Source organism: Cupressus sempervirens, chromosome 10 (genome assembly GCF_028749045.1).
Source record: "Cupressus sempervirens isolate cs-2001-9-10 chromosome 10, ASM2874904v1, whole genome shotgun sequence".
NCBI lineage: Eukaryota > Viridiplantae > Streptophyta > Pinopsida > Cupressales > Cupressaceae > Cupressus > Cupressus sempervirens.
Window position 1 is genome coordinate 739,089,598 of NC_143127.1, and position 15,545 is coordinate 739,105,142.

Consider the following 15,545-nt stretch of genomic DNA (forward strand, 5'->3'; position numbering starts at 1 on the left):
ACTTAGGAACCCTTGCTTAGATACCACTTGATGAAGAGTACTACTTGCAATACTACAAACATATAAGAGAAATAGAGAAACAACAACAATTTGCAAGAACAAAAAATTGGCTTGTTATTATCTCCAAAAGTATGGAATTGCATATTTCAAAAATATAATACGCAAAGTGATGCAGGAGCATCATGGGTTGCCTTGTTATCCTGTTCATTCTTTTTTGTTCATTCTGCATATGGATGCCGAGTTACTGTAGCTCTAGTGGATGCCGAGTTACTATAGCTCTAGTGGATGTCGAGTTACTGTAGCTCTAGTGGATGCCGAGTTACTATAGCTCTAATGGATTTCGAGTTACTGTAGCTCTAATGAAGGCCAAGTTACTATAGCAATCTAGTGTTGATCTAGTGTTCCTTCATGTGTTGAGTTACCCTGTGTATGTCAAGTGACTCTTCATGTGCTGAGTTACCTAGTATATGCTGAGTGTCAGCATTTGGATGTGATTTCTATGAGCTGACTTGAGGGATTTGTTTCGATCATGACATTTATGTTAAGATCTTTTCTTGGGATGTGTCTAGACTATTGTTGGGTCGACCTTCCTCTTATGTAATGTTCTAGAATAATCTATAAGCCATTTTGACAAGTATATATAGAGTGTTTAGGCTTAGAGTTAGGTAAGTTTTTGGGAAGGGGATTAGAGAGCAGAACTGAAAGTGCGAATTTGCTGTTGGATCTTTGAATGTGAATGTATTTGTATTTGGTCATAACCCAGAAGGCCTTACAACTGGCCACGTATGAAGATATTTTGATAAATCAATAAAATTATTTCACTCTTTTCGTCCTTTGGTTTCTATTCTTTGTGTTTGCTTTCATTGTGTTAACTCTTGTAGGGTGGTTTGGATAGCTGGGTGAGTCTTTGGCCCTCGTTATTCACCCTTTTGTCTACATCACAAAGCCTCTGAGCATTTTCCTTACAATATTTAGTAAAACAAAGCCACAAGCAACCACCTAGGACTGTGTAGATAACCCTACATGGTTTCCTTATATAGGTAATTTTCTATCACCTTGGAATATTATAGACTTAAGCTTAACCCTTGAGGCCAACCAACCCTAAAATTACTTTTTTTTCATATGTATTACGTAAAGTCAGCTTAAAACACTTTCAATTATAATTTTAGGTAGCCCAATTTCTAGAGGCCATAAATTTTTAACCTTATACCTAATTGTCTATTATAGGTTCACTTTTCAGAAATGGAAACTCCTATTCTACATTGACTAACAATGCAAGTGTTTGTTAGTTAGAATTTGACCTCATTTTCTATTGGCAAAATATTCAGTGCTCCCCTCGAGATTCATGACAAGGGATTTAATCCTAAATAACTTTTCTAATTATACATATGACATGAGAATGAAACTCAACTGATAGGCTGATATATCTAAGATGAACCTCCACTTGTGAAATCAAAATGCTTGAGATGGCATAACCAACTTACTAAAAATAATTGTTGTGATATGTAGCCTAATCAGACACAGAGGTTTATCTGGCATGGTTTTTCTCCCCATATTATTTCTATAGGGGTTTGGGGGCAGTTCCCCCAAGATGGGGTCAAGGGGTAGCGCCCTTGCGGGGTCCTGGGGTAGTGCCCCAGGTGTGCTTCCTATCACAGTACAAGGTGGGGTTGAGGGGCAACACCCTCGTAGGGGTTTTCGGGGGTAGTGTGTTCGAAGCCATAAATGACCTTATATTGTAGAAGGCATCGGCTACTCTTTTTATATTATTGTAGCCCTAATTTTGTAAGCAACAAAAAGCTTGTATAAAAAGGCTTAGGGTTAGGGATTTTTCATAATGTGTGATGCAAAATTTGGTTCTTGTGGCGGCATTGAGCTATAAGGATTAAATATTGTAATCTAGTTTTAATCACTAGATAATAACTATATTGGACCTGTTGTTGGTGGACGTAGCCTAGGGATTGGGTGAACCACGTTAAATTTTGGTGTCTTGTGTTTTCTTATGCACTATCTATTATTTTCTGATATTGGTTATATTTGCATGTAACTGTTATTTCTGTCTGAGGTTAATCCTAGCAATAGAAAGTTTCGACAAATAACAAATCTACACTAAAATAACCCTTATTGAAAAGATAAAAATAAATTATTTTTTGGGTGATGCAAGATTTCCCTTACACCCAAAACACTTATGCATCACTCATATTGAGTGCATTGAAATGGAAGTGGTGTTGACAGTATGAATAGGTAAACAAGAACAAGTTCTTGAACATGTGATGAAAATTTGTAGATTAGTAAAGAGATTCAAAGTGATATTAGGATCAATGATGTTTGTTGTGAAGCTATATTCATGATTTCTTGAAAGGATTTGACATCACATTGATTGAGGTATGAGTTTGAGGTGGATTCCTCATGAAGTTTATTTTTCGTTGAAACAAGTTATCAGATGGTTTAATTTCCAAGGTAAAATTCAAATGTGAGACAACATGATTAGAGAGAATGTGTTATGAGTTGCTAGATATATTGTATCTTACCCAAGATAATCTAGATTGTTTGATCTAGGGTTTCTTTTAAGGCAGTGGAAGGAATTCTACATATTAGAAAATTGATGAAGGTGTAAATTATTGATAGTGAGTTGTAGGAGGATTTAGTGGCAAATCAAGTGAAGGAATAAAGTGTGATCAAAATAGAGAGGTCTATATGGTATGAAGAAGAGTTTTAGAGCTTAACAAGATCTGATAATGCAGAGGTAGTGCAATCCCACATATCACTCTATTTTCTGCTTTCTAACCATTGTAACAATGAATTCTCTTAGGAGAGTAAATCCTAACATACTCTAATTTATAAATCCTCTAACAAGTTGGCATTCAAATACAGTGTTTAAAGTCCTCTAGCCAAGTTTCTCTTGACATGACAAAGATCCTAATATGTCTATAAGCTAATCCCTAAACTAGGTAGCACCTAATAGTGCTTTGTAACCCTTAATTGGGCTAGCTCCTCACAAGGTGTACTCCAGAAGAGTATAGATTCTTGAGCATCATCTCACATTGTGGTTTTCACCCAAATTGGATTTCCACAAGATAAACAAGGTGTCTACATGTGGGGTTGATTTATTTGTGATTGCATGTTTTGAAAGGTTTATTTACACTAGTTGTCAAGTGAGTGTTTTGATGGTTAAAGTATAGAGAATTTTAAATTAGTAAATTTGTTGATTATTGATTCACCCCTCCCTTCTCAGTAATCAAACCTCTATTACCACCAATTCTTTTCTTCTCCTCATGAAGAAATCACCCCTCCACAAATTTGATGAATAAAAGAAAAATAAACTAGAAAAACTACGTCATCCACCTTTGAAATGGTAATGTTTTTGCTAAAAATAGCAAAATAGAGCAATAACAACTGGAAAAAAATAGAAATTTTCAAAAGATACCTAAATTTGGCACCATTATCGTCTTCTAAGGCTCTTGTGGCACCTCCTAGCTTTGCTCCTCATATTCATTCATTGTTTTTGAATTATAAGTAGCCAAAACTAGGGGGTTGGCCCTTAACAGTCAAACTGGTCAACTACCAGCAAAATACCAACAACCAAAATTATCCCTATCACTTAGAAACAACAAAAACATAGTTTGGAAACATAATTAAAAGAGTATCAACAAGCTTGACATACATATTGCCTATATTCAAACTAGAAAAGCTACGAAAATATATAAACAAAGGCATAACATCCTTAAACCCAACCAAGTTCAACAACCGGCAGATAAACAACATGAAAAACTAGAAGGAGAGAGCCATTAAGATTTCTTAGCTTCCTTCCTCCCCAAAAGGATGTTTTCCCAATCTTCTACAAGGAAGTCAAACAGCATTTTGGAGTCCTGCTTTGGCAGATCTCCGTCCATTTCTTTAAGCAGGTGATGTATGGTGGCAACTCCATGTGTCACTTAGACAGTGAACTTTGTCAAAAGGCACATTCTTTATTCAAGTGCATGAATTCTTTCCCACACCTAATTGCCAGCCATCTTCTTGATCTCCATGTTGACCTCCTACATGTCACTAGGAAAGCCGTCCACCTACACCATAGTAAAATCCTGCACAATCAGGGGATTAGCATTATCCTTGGAAGAAACCCTAACAAGGGAGGAAATCATTATAGGGGAGGGCACTCTATCCACCATTTCAGGGAACTAGTCCCGAGTTAAGTCCACACACCCTAACCCAATGGTGGCCAAAACATGCGACATCTCCTCCTTCTCCTTCATCCCCTCTCCCAAGTCAAATAATAAGGAATCTAAAACCTCCTCTTCTCCTCCATTCTCCCCTCCTAAAAATTTGACACATTCTCTTTCATCCTTCATTTGGGACGGCTTGTGTCCTCTAAATCTGACTCCTCCTCTTGCGAGGCCCTAACTTTTAGTTTCCTCTTACCATTGGACTTTGCTATCCTCCCCGACCTCCTCCTACCCCCTCTCCCCTCATCCTTTGACTCCTCTGGTTCCTTCTCTTTCCATTTAACCTGTCTCCCTTTTTTTCCCAAGGGGGTGGGCTTCAATTCAATAGGGGACCCACTAGGTGAAGATTGTGGGGTAGGGGCTCTGGGACTCATGATCCTAAGGGGAACCAGTTGGGGTTTGGGGTTTGGATGGGTAGGAATATCAATCTCCACGATCTTAGGGGGGACCAACACAAGGTGAAATAGATATAGTTGAAGCATTAACCTTTGATGCAAAATAGTAAAATTAACACCCTTCCTCATTTATTCCTTTACATCAGTAATCATATCCACTAAATCATGCAACAAAACGAATGGAATGGAAATTAAATCACAGTGGGAAAATAGTTTAGGAGAGGAAAGTGGTAGTAATAACAGACACCATACCTCCCTTCTAGAGTTAGGTACTTCATCAATGTCAAACAGACCGCATTCCATGGCTTAGGGAGCTTCTCCTGCATAAAACCACCTCTATGTCGATAGGTTCCTCCCCATCCAAGAAGAAGTGTTGCTGACTCACTTCGTTGGCCACCCTTGTCATCTTTTTCCATTTCCTTCCCTTCATAGCCAAATCTATTGTCAGAAAGATGACTTCCTCAGAGATGTGAAATGAGATGCTATTTATCATGACTCTTCGGTCCTCCCAAGAATTGACAAACTACAAGACACAATTTTCATTGTGGCCATTTAGTGCCTCCATAAACAGAATGAAACCACCATCCTTCAGCATGTGTCATACCAATGACTTCCTAGCATTCTCCTCTATCATGGACGACTCAATACGCATAAGGTCGCCACCCATCTCTGCAATTTCCCCTAAACCTCTCTTCTCCTTCCAAACCTAGAAGCACTTGCTAAGAATGGCTTCACACTTAGGCAAAAAAATAATATCCCTTAAGCGAACATAATGACCATTATTGTTAGTAATTATAGTAGTGTCCCTTGTAGAAATTAATGTCATGTGTCGACTGCATCTATCTTGCTCCCAATATTTTCCATCATTCCCAATACACACTGACCATTTAAAATTTGAACCTTTTCTCATCCCAACATACGAGAACACACATAGAAAAATTATTAAAAAACCTTTCATCTCAGACTTTTAAATTCTTTCTTTTTTGGTCAATGCATATTTGTTATTCCCAATACCATTTCCATCACTCCTAGCCATCCGTCCTTCATAACTTTGTCCTATCTGCCAACTCAGCAGTAGGTCACAAAAATTTAAAATAGTTCTCCAGCTAGGATTCATCATGCTTAATTTCTTGATTCACTAAATCTCTTACCAAATTTGGCAAGGCATTAAATTCTCTCCAACATCTTAGTCCCTTCACATTTAGGCCTAACACTGCCATTCCATCTGCCACACTATTTCCCTCCCGAAAAATATGATTCAAATTGAACCTATTTAAAATAATTAATAAGTGTCTGATGTCTTCTATTACTTGTTTGATGGTCCATCCTTCCCTCATGTTACCTTTAATAGTTTCTATAATGATTTTTGAATCACCTTCAATCTCCACATTTCTCCATGCCATGCTTATCACCAATTTTAAACCCCAATAAAGAGCCATCACTTTTGGAGTATTGTTAAACATTTCCCTAGTTGTCCAGAATACGCCAACAACATGCTGCCCTTGCTATCCCTAATCATACCTCCTCCCACCAAGTCCTTCTTTCTGGAAACACCATCAAAATTGAGCTTAACCCAATTTGTAGGTGGGGGGTCTCCATCGTGTCCTTTTCCTAGCCAATAAATTGGAATTATCAGTCTCCATTATCCCCTCCTCCAAGTTCTAGCCCTTGGCCACTCTAACATCCAACATGCTAGGGGGGAATGCCAGTTTTCTCTACTTGCTGCAACTCATATTCTCAACCATAAGTCTTTAGATCTTGTCCACAACAACCTCCTCACTTCTTTCTTCATTCTTGAACACCCTGTTATTTCTCTCCTTCCAATGCCCCAAGAGACAGGAGGGGGAACCTTCCACAAACTAACAAGGAGGGGGTGGGCAAAGGGGCCTTGCCAATTCTCCACAAATTGCACTAGATCCTTGTTAAACACCTAGTTCACCTCCAGTTTCTGTAAAAGCCTCCCCCAAACATTAGAAGCATAACTACAATGAAGGAACAAGTGGGTAATATTCTCCTACACCTTCTTACAGAAATAGCATCTATTGGATAATTGAAAACCCCATTTCATAAGGTTATCAATAGTGAGAATTTTCCCATGGATAGTGGTCCACTAGAATAATATTAATCTTTGGGATTAAATGATTGAACCATATATTCCCCCATTGATTAGGTTCCAAAGTTTTATCAAACATTAAATTGTAGGTAGATTTAATAGAGAACTCCCCCATTGAAGTGGCCTTCCATATGAACTATTCATTCTGATCCATTCCCAGGATTTTGTACACTTCTAGCAGAGTAGTTAGCTCTTCTATCAGGCTCCCTCCAACAAGAGCATTCTGTTGCAACTCCACCTTTTTCCACTTCCTCCTTGGGCCAATAAAATTAGCAACCATACTTCCCCCATGCTCCTGGAGGTGGTTCTAAAGGGACCCATACTTCGTTCTTGTTAATAGTTTATTAGTAAGCCACAGATCCTCCCAGAAGTTAATCTAATTATCGTTACCCACCAGCCACCTTACACCATCTTTCAAAAGGGTTATGTTTTTCACAATATTTCTCCAAATCTTAGATCCCATAGGGAAATCATTTCTCCAAGTGCAATGAGAGAATTTCAGATTCACCAGGTACTTGGCTTTCAAAATATTGCACCAATTGGCTTCCTCCTTCATTAGGTTCCACCCCATCTTGGTGAGAAGCACATTATTCAAATCAGATATCTTCCTTACTCCCAAGCCTCCTCTACTTTTAGGTTTACAAATAGTATCCCAATTTATCAAACTTAACCTATTCATTCATTGTTACAACTACTTTGCTTCTCTTCATAGGAAAAATATCCCTCACCCACAAATTTGATGAATAAAAATGAAAACAAAACAAAAAAATGAGGCAGTCCACCTCTAAAATGGTAATAGATTTTGGTAGAAGTTTGCAAAATGGAGCAACAACAACTGGAAAAAAAAAAAAATTTGTACAAGATACCTAAATCTGGCACCCAAATTATGGCAATAAAGTCACATCCTTGTATGCATGCCCTGACTTTGTTCTCACTCGTGGCTGCACCTCCCATGAAAGTGAACAAAAATAAATTTGATATGTTTTAAATTTTTTTGAATAGCGTGATAATATAGGCAAGATGCTCAAAATTTGAATGTTCATTTCCATTTTTACCAATCTCCATTATTGTCGCTACTATCTTTGAATTCTACCATCTTTCTAATGTGTTGTCTATTTCCATAACATGTGTATGCCATGTTATGATATCTTAAGATATGTATTAACCATATACACACATCATTTTTTGCATCACATAACTTTCGCTGTCCACATGGACCCCAAACTTACAATGCATGTGTTCAATACAACAAAAAAAATGAACCTCAAATGACTATTTTCTAAAGTCATTAATTAATCTAATAATCATATAACAACAATTCTCTAACTTTTAAATTAATTAATAAATTTTAAGATGGTGGCATGAAGTGAAGTGCACTTTTTCTCTTGGCTTATTTGTCTTCCATGCCTTCTCATTCCTCTCGGCCATTTTCCCTATCAAATCAAATTGTGATATCACTAGCTATCAAGATTCAACTTTGTAATTTGTGGGTCAAACTTATTGACACATGTTTCATTACACTAATACTACTAATAATTTTTTATTTCTTATAAAATACATAATACTCATTTAAACTTTAAAGACAAGTAAACTGACGTCATGCCCTAGTCCATTAACAGAACTAGGCAATTCTTGTTTTCTATGGATTCATTTGACCTGTCCTGGCCGTGACCTATGATGCATCCATTGAATTCACTGCCGTGGCAGGGCCTAACAATACTTTTATAAAACTGGACGGTTTGCCCAACATCTTGCGTGCATTGAAATGGGGACCAGGGGCCATAACATCAGCAGATAGCCTGGTTAGCATTCCCATGAAGTCTTGTCCGTCTAATAAAAAACCCTTAGATTTGAGCAAGAGTACAACAAGTGCTCTGTCGTCTGCTCCTGAGATGTGATTTCCCAAAGATTTGAAGAATCGGAGGCCATGATGCATGCGCTCAAGATGGGACTGCTGTGCACGTTAATTACTTTACCCTGCCCAACACGCAACCTCACCAAGTACCTCCTACGGCTATGGTTTACTAAACCTCAACTGGGTCTTATTCATTCTTATGCCCCGCCCTACATATATAGTACTTCGACATAGATTGTGAAACTGCAGTGCATAAATGGAGGAATGCGATGAATGTCTCAAGAAGAGCGCGTGCGGCTCTCACACTCGGGGAGTCCGTTCGCGTGAAGAAGAAGAAATCACCGGGCTTTCTTCTCAGAGAAGGCGCCTCAACCCGGTTGAACAAAGAGAAAAGGAAGAGAATGGGTTTGTGAGGGATTTGTGGAGTGAACGTGGTGCTCTTGTTTTACAGAATGCGAGCATCTGTGAGAGGCTTCAAGCTATTGAAGAGCGTCTTAAGAAGACCACCGAACTAGCCGTTGCCGTGAAGGGAACGTTGGATGAGATAAACCGGAAGCTTTGGAAGGGGGATAATGTGGGTAACGGCTATAAGGGTAATGTGGGTAAAGGTTATGAGGATGAGGTTTTGGCTGGGGTTCCTTGCGTGGGAGGACTTGCTTGGGCGCCCGTTGGTGGGTCGAGGAGAGTTCAGCTGAACCGTTGTGATGTTTTGCAGCGGCAAATGGGTGCTGGTGCTCTTGCTTTGCCTGCTGCGGCTGTCTTTGAAATATGTTCTTGGTGCTCGCTTATTGTACTTATTCTCTCTCGTTGGCTTGCTGTTGGTGCTGTGTAGTCTTGAGGTTTGTAATGGCGTTGTTGTTGTAATTTGGACAAATGTTATGGGAAAATTATTGTTGTTGTTGTGGATTCAAGTGTTTTGAAAGTTTGAGATACTGTTTTTTGTGATCAGATGTGGATTTTCAGGTTGATTGTTTTTGTGGCTGAGGGAGTATAAGCACAGTCGGTTTGATGAATATGAAAATGGCTGTATACAGCGGAGAGAGAATATGTGGTTGAAGATGTTTTTAGTGTAGGTTGTATAATTTTTTAAATCAATGTTCTGTTTTGTTATTTCCAGATTTAATTGTGTAAAGTTTTTTTAATCAATGTATCAGATCATCATTAGGATGAACATGAAATGTTAATGCTACACAATCTTAATTTAAAACAAGCAACTGTAATACTTATTCTTATTTTTTGAGTTGTTATCAAGATGAAAATAGTCTCACTTTTGAGTTGTTGTCAAAACGAAAATAATCTCACTAACTAAATGTTCTACGTGGAAATATCAAGAAAGATCAGTTTCTTCTATACATAAACAAAGTAAGTATCAAGAAACACCATAATATATTAGATCAGAGTATTTCTTTTACTTTTAATCAATTCATTGAATAATTTTTTTCTACTTATTTTAACTGTCAGATGATGTTTCCATGTCTTTGAACATTATTTGTAATTATAAAGATTGTGGTACTATACATGTTCAGCTCAAAGTATTCTTTTATTTCTAACCCATGTAGAATTTATTAATAATTTTTTTGATTTATTTTAACCATTAGATGAGGTTTTCATACTTCTTTGAACATTATTTGTAATTAAAAAGGTATAGGTACTTTATGTTCAGCTTTGCGATTGTTCTGAATGTAGAGAATTCTTTTTTAATTTTAATTTTATATTAGATTGATTTGAAGTAAAATGATTTAACAATTTAATATTTTGTTAAATGTTTCTTTAAACATAATTTTTGGATCAGTTAGGGGTTCAATTATTAGTATTTCGATTTATTTAAACTGAAGGTTATATTTGCCCTCCTATCAGTTCAATGATTAACATTTTGATTTATTTCAATTGTTAAGCGATCTTTGTAAGTTTTTAAAAACTATTATGAGCCATTTGTTTCTAATAAGAGTAAGGTGTTATTTTATTTTTTAGATCCAATTGTAATTCAATGATTAACATTTGATTTATATTAATAGTTAGATGATCTTTGCTTTCTTCTTTGACTTATTTTTTTGGAACACCGCAGATTTTTTTATTATTTTATTTTGAATGGAACAATGTAGATTTCAAAACAAAGTTTTTGATTTATTTTAACTAGTAGGCATCTATGTATGCTTTTGTGAATGCAACAACAATTCTTGTAGTGACTGGTACTTGTCCTTAATAGTTAATAATAATATATTTATTTTATATAATAATATAATAGCAAGATTTTTATTATAACGGAAATGATAAATGGTTCATAAATGAATTAGGAAAGTGAAAACTATTATACATTTATCTTCAACAATTATTTTTCTCAACCTTAATAACTGAATATTTCATTCATTATAGACATAACATATAATTTGAAAAAGTTTAAATTTTTAGTTAGTATTAAAATATTATTAGAACAATAGTTTCAAAAATAAATTAAACTGTTTAGATATCAATTTCAAATTCACAATATCAATTTCAAATTCACAATATCAATTTTACATCTATTGTAGATAAATAAAATGGTAAGTTAGATCCACAACATCAATCTTACTTCTTTGTATGATGCGAGGATGAATTTAATGTAGATGAGAAAAATTGAAATCAGGCTAATCAGAGCTGAACTATCACTCCATTCTAAAAAATAAGAAGTCCCAATAGGTAGCTTTGATTAATATATTTAATTCTGTTTTAAATTAATTAATAATAATTCTGTTTTAAATTAATTGATAATATAATAATAATATAATAATAATATATTTTAAATTTTTTTATAAGTATTTTTAAGACTATTTTAAATTATCAATATTTTATATATTATAAGTTTATAATAACAAATATTGTTGAATGCATAATAGTGACATAATAACATTGTTTAAAATGTAACAATAATATATTATTTATCTCTTAATATATTATTAATTTATATTGATTTCAATATTATAGAATTTATAGAGATAATTATATAATTATATAATTTATGAAATATAATTATATGTTTTGGCAAAAATATTACTATTAACAAATTGTGTATTGAAAATATGGCCAAAAAAAGAAGCAAAAAAAAGAAAAGAAAGGGCTCTTATAGCAGTTTAGATAATTTAATTTGTATAATATAAAAAATTGATAAATAAATAGCAAAACTTTATAAATGATTGGTGGATATTAAACCACTAGCAGTGGGCTCTTTGTGAACCATTAGACTAAGGGCCCATTGACATTTTTCTATTTTTTGGATCAACGTGTTTGAATTATAAAGTAACCTAACAAGGGGGGTTGACCCTTACAACAGTCAAATTGGTCAAAACCCAGTAGATAACCACCACACAAAATTACCCCCTAGTGCTTACAATCACAAAAACATTAACTAGATAGATGAAAATAAGGGTTTTAGCGGGCATTAAACTACTATTGCCTATACCATAATAACATAAACTATAAAAGTTTTTAAACAAAGGCAAAGATCAAAACCTAGCAGACAATAAACATAGGAAAAAAGAGGAAACAACCCTAATTGGGCTTCTTTTCATCCTTCCCCTTGAGGAGGACTTTAGCCTAGTCCTCAGCCAAGAAGTCAAATAGCATTCTAGAATTGTCGTTGGTCAAATCACCTTCTTGGTTTTCCTTCAACAAGTGCAAGGTGGTAGCCGCAATGTGAGTGACCTTGAGAGTGAACTTGGCTAGTAGTCTCACTTCTCCTCCAGGGCATAGACTTTATCCCTCAAATCTTTATCTGCCAGTTTTTGGGCCTTTGCAGGGGTCTCTTACATACCACACTGGGTACCATCCACCCGATCCTTAGCGATTTCCTACAAAATTGGTATAGTGTTGCCACATGAATAGAATCATTAGTCTTTTTGCAAGGAATGAAATGTGCCATCTTTGAAAACCTATCAACTACTTCAAAAATTGATTCATGCCTTCTTTGAGTCCTTGGCAAAATCCATATTGATATCCTCCCATGGCTTCACTAGTACAAATAATGATTGATATAACCCTGTATTCTACTTGGCTCCTTTTTCTATTTGGCATACTCTAGAACATTGTACAAACTTCTTGACTTCTTATTACAATTATTGTCAAAAATAATTCTCATTGACTGACCCTCTATTTTTCTTTTCCTTGATAATATTCCCCCTCATTGAACTCTTTAGAATGCACAAGTGACTTTCTCTAAATAACATATCATCTTGGATGATGAAATCTAGCCACTTAGTTCTATCTAAAGTAAAAAGTTATGTACAATATTTTCAAGCTTTACTAAAATTAGGATCCTTTGGATACAAACTCTTGAGTTCCTTAAAACCAAAAATCCCATTCTACATCTCTATCAACAAAACCTGTCTCCTGTTAAGAAAAGCTACAACCTTGTTAGATTTTCCACTCCCGTGAACTTTAAAAAATCTAACTCTACAGAACTCAACCCATTTCAAATGCCTCTAATTTTACTTGGTGCCAATATGTGTAGTGATATGGTTATCCACATAACACACTAAGATGGCTAATGGTGTGTCACATAGGTAGTGGTCAAAACCCCATGAGCGGTGGTCAATGCCCATGTGGTAGGTGGTCAAATCTACAAGGCAAGTTGAAGAAATGTGGACCTCCTATTATGTGGATGCCATTTTTTAAAGGTGGGCAATGCTTTAATAAGGCTAGGTGACACTTTTTGAAGTGGGGGAGTCTCTTTCTAAAGTGGTTTATCCCACTCTTATAAAGGGTCATAGTTTTTCAAAATAATGTGGTGCCTTCAAAAAAAATTATGATGGTTTTTTTGGCAAAATGCCTATAGCCTTAGCTTTCATTTTGAGGCTTTGAGCAGAACTATTTTTCCATGGAGAGTTCCAGACACTAAAATAGGTTGAATTTTACATCAAAAATTGTAATTTAGACCTTATGGACACAATGGAAGGGTCCTTTTAACTGAGAAATGTTTTGTTTGGATATTTTCCTCCAGATCTAAATTACAAGTATGAGCTTGTAACTTCTACAAATGAACTTTAATTTAAATGAAACAAAAACCAATCTTGACTTTCTCAAGCCTTCTGGATGCAATGGAACTATGAGAAATGCTCTAAAAATATTCTAGAGTGTCAAAACTATCATCAAATTAAGAAAAATAGCGTATATTCATAAAAGATCGATGGGTCTTCATAGATCCTTTCCTATTCTCTACTTTGTATTAAAACATAAGAGAAGAGCATACAAGATTTTACAAGACCTCCTCTATAAAATAATCCAATCTTTCAAAATAGGCTCTGATACCATGTTAAATTTTTTAAAAACAAATATAAATCTCAAATCTAATGAAAGAAATAGTTTAATCAACATGAAATAAAATTGACAGAATAACAATATGAGACCAATTTTTGGTGTAAATGCTCAAAAGCATAATAGCATCAATATTTCCTAATGTGCAAAATACATAAGAACTAGCCTATTTATATATATATGCAATAGCTAGTAAGAGTCTTGGACAAGATTGAGAATATTGTCTCAAGTTGGAAGAAGTAGAGTCCTCATGGAATCAACCACCTATCATCAGTGTCTAAATTGGATCGAACAATATATATTTGTAGTAGTTAGACTAAAAAATATTACTCAACAATATCCCCCTAATAATAATATCAAAAATAATAATTTCTCCTAATTTACGAGTTCACCTATAAGTAAACTTAATAGAGGAGTAAAATAGGAAAGAACCATTTACTCTAACACATATGTCCAATATAAAAATAGTTGAAGCACAAACAAACACATAGGCATATTGAAGGAGAATGGGACACTGTGTAGATATTACAAGAAAGTGACTACAACCTTACTTCTACTTGTACTAACACCAATAGGCAACAACACATTTTAGTGGTGCAATATAGAATCACATCATGTAATCATATGAAATTGCATTTAAATTAAATTATTTCAATTTAATAATTCCTAAAAATATGAAACTATGTCAATTTAAATATTCCTAAAATATATGTCGTGGTTCCACAATACATGCCCTATTTTTTACTTAAAAATGGGGACCCCACTCTTTTCTTTAAGCCATTTCAGATTTTGGATTCTTTGGTCTAATCAGATTAAGGCTTCTTTCAAGGGATCTCGATGGAAGAGATGATAGAGTTTGACATGGCAGTTGTCTGAGTCAATTTTTTTGTATTTTATGTTTAAACCTAAGTATGCATCACACTTGTACACTTTCTCACCTACATGAATGCATAATTCTATAGGTGTACTTAGTCCATCCTTCATTATTTTAGTCCAAACTCATTTATGCATGTTGCACAGGTGTGGACTTGCACACCTGCACAAGTGCAAACTTTTGCACCTGCACAGGTGCGCAAGTCTAATGTTGACTTCATCATTAACCTATTAGGGCTTATAAATACAAGGCTGGGGGTCTACACTTCATAGTTGCATTCTTTAAGCCCTCCAGTATGTAGCATCATAGGTCTTGTAGTGTGCAGGTGCATACTTTTTTCCCCTTGTCTTCCATATTACACCAAACATTCAATGGACTTGTGCACTTGCAGAGCTTTACAGGTGTGCAAGTCCCACTTTATGAGCAAAGCTCCCGAGGTCATAAAAATCAAACTCTACATATGCACATTTGTGCACCTACGCAAGTGAGAAACATGTGAAAACTCCAAGATTCCTCATTTTGTCTACCTCTTTTTGAATATTTTGGTATTATCAATAGGTCTTTTGGGGCCTTTTAGAGTTATTTTTTAGGCATCCCTTGCAATTAAGACTTTGAAATTTTCCTTTTGGTGTAGGTTATAATGTCATCCTCATCATTAACAAAAACAACTAAGGCAAGAATCTCTCTAATGCCAGTGATTTCTAAATTGAAGGGTATCCCTAAGAAGTAAAGCTTTGAGGACTTACATTTAGAGATCGAGGATATAGAATTGGGACATATAGACTGGAACAAATTCTTG

The 15,545-nt window shown here is 35.3% G+C and overlaps 1 protein-coding gene across 1 annotated transcript; it reads left to right on the top strand.

The window, feature by feature from the left end:
* The first annotated feature begins 8,318 nt into the window (after nucleotides 1-8,318).
* On the top strand, nucleotides 8,319-9,696 carry LOC149535976 (uncharacterized). Its single transcript, XM_089805104.1, has 2 exons — nucleotides 8,319-9,425; nucleotides 9,536-9,696. Exon 1 carries the CDS (start codon nucleotides 8,843-8,845, stop codon nucleotides 9,416-9,418), a length of 576 nt encoding a protein of 191 aa, XP_089661230.1. The 5' UTR covers nucleotides 8,319-8,842; the 3' UTR covers nucleotides 9,419-9,425; nucleotides 9,536-9,696.
* Nucleotides 9,697-15,545: the final 5,849 nt, after the last annotated feature.

Coding starts and splice junctions, on each gene's coding strand:
- LOC149535976 (XM_089805104.1), top strand. CDS start 8,843: ATGGAGGAATGCGATGAATGTCTCAAGAAGAGCGCGTGCGGCTCTCAC.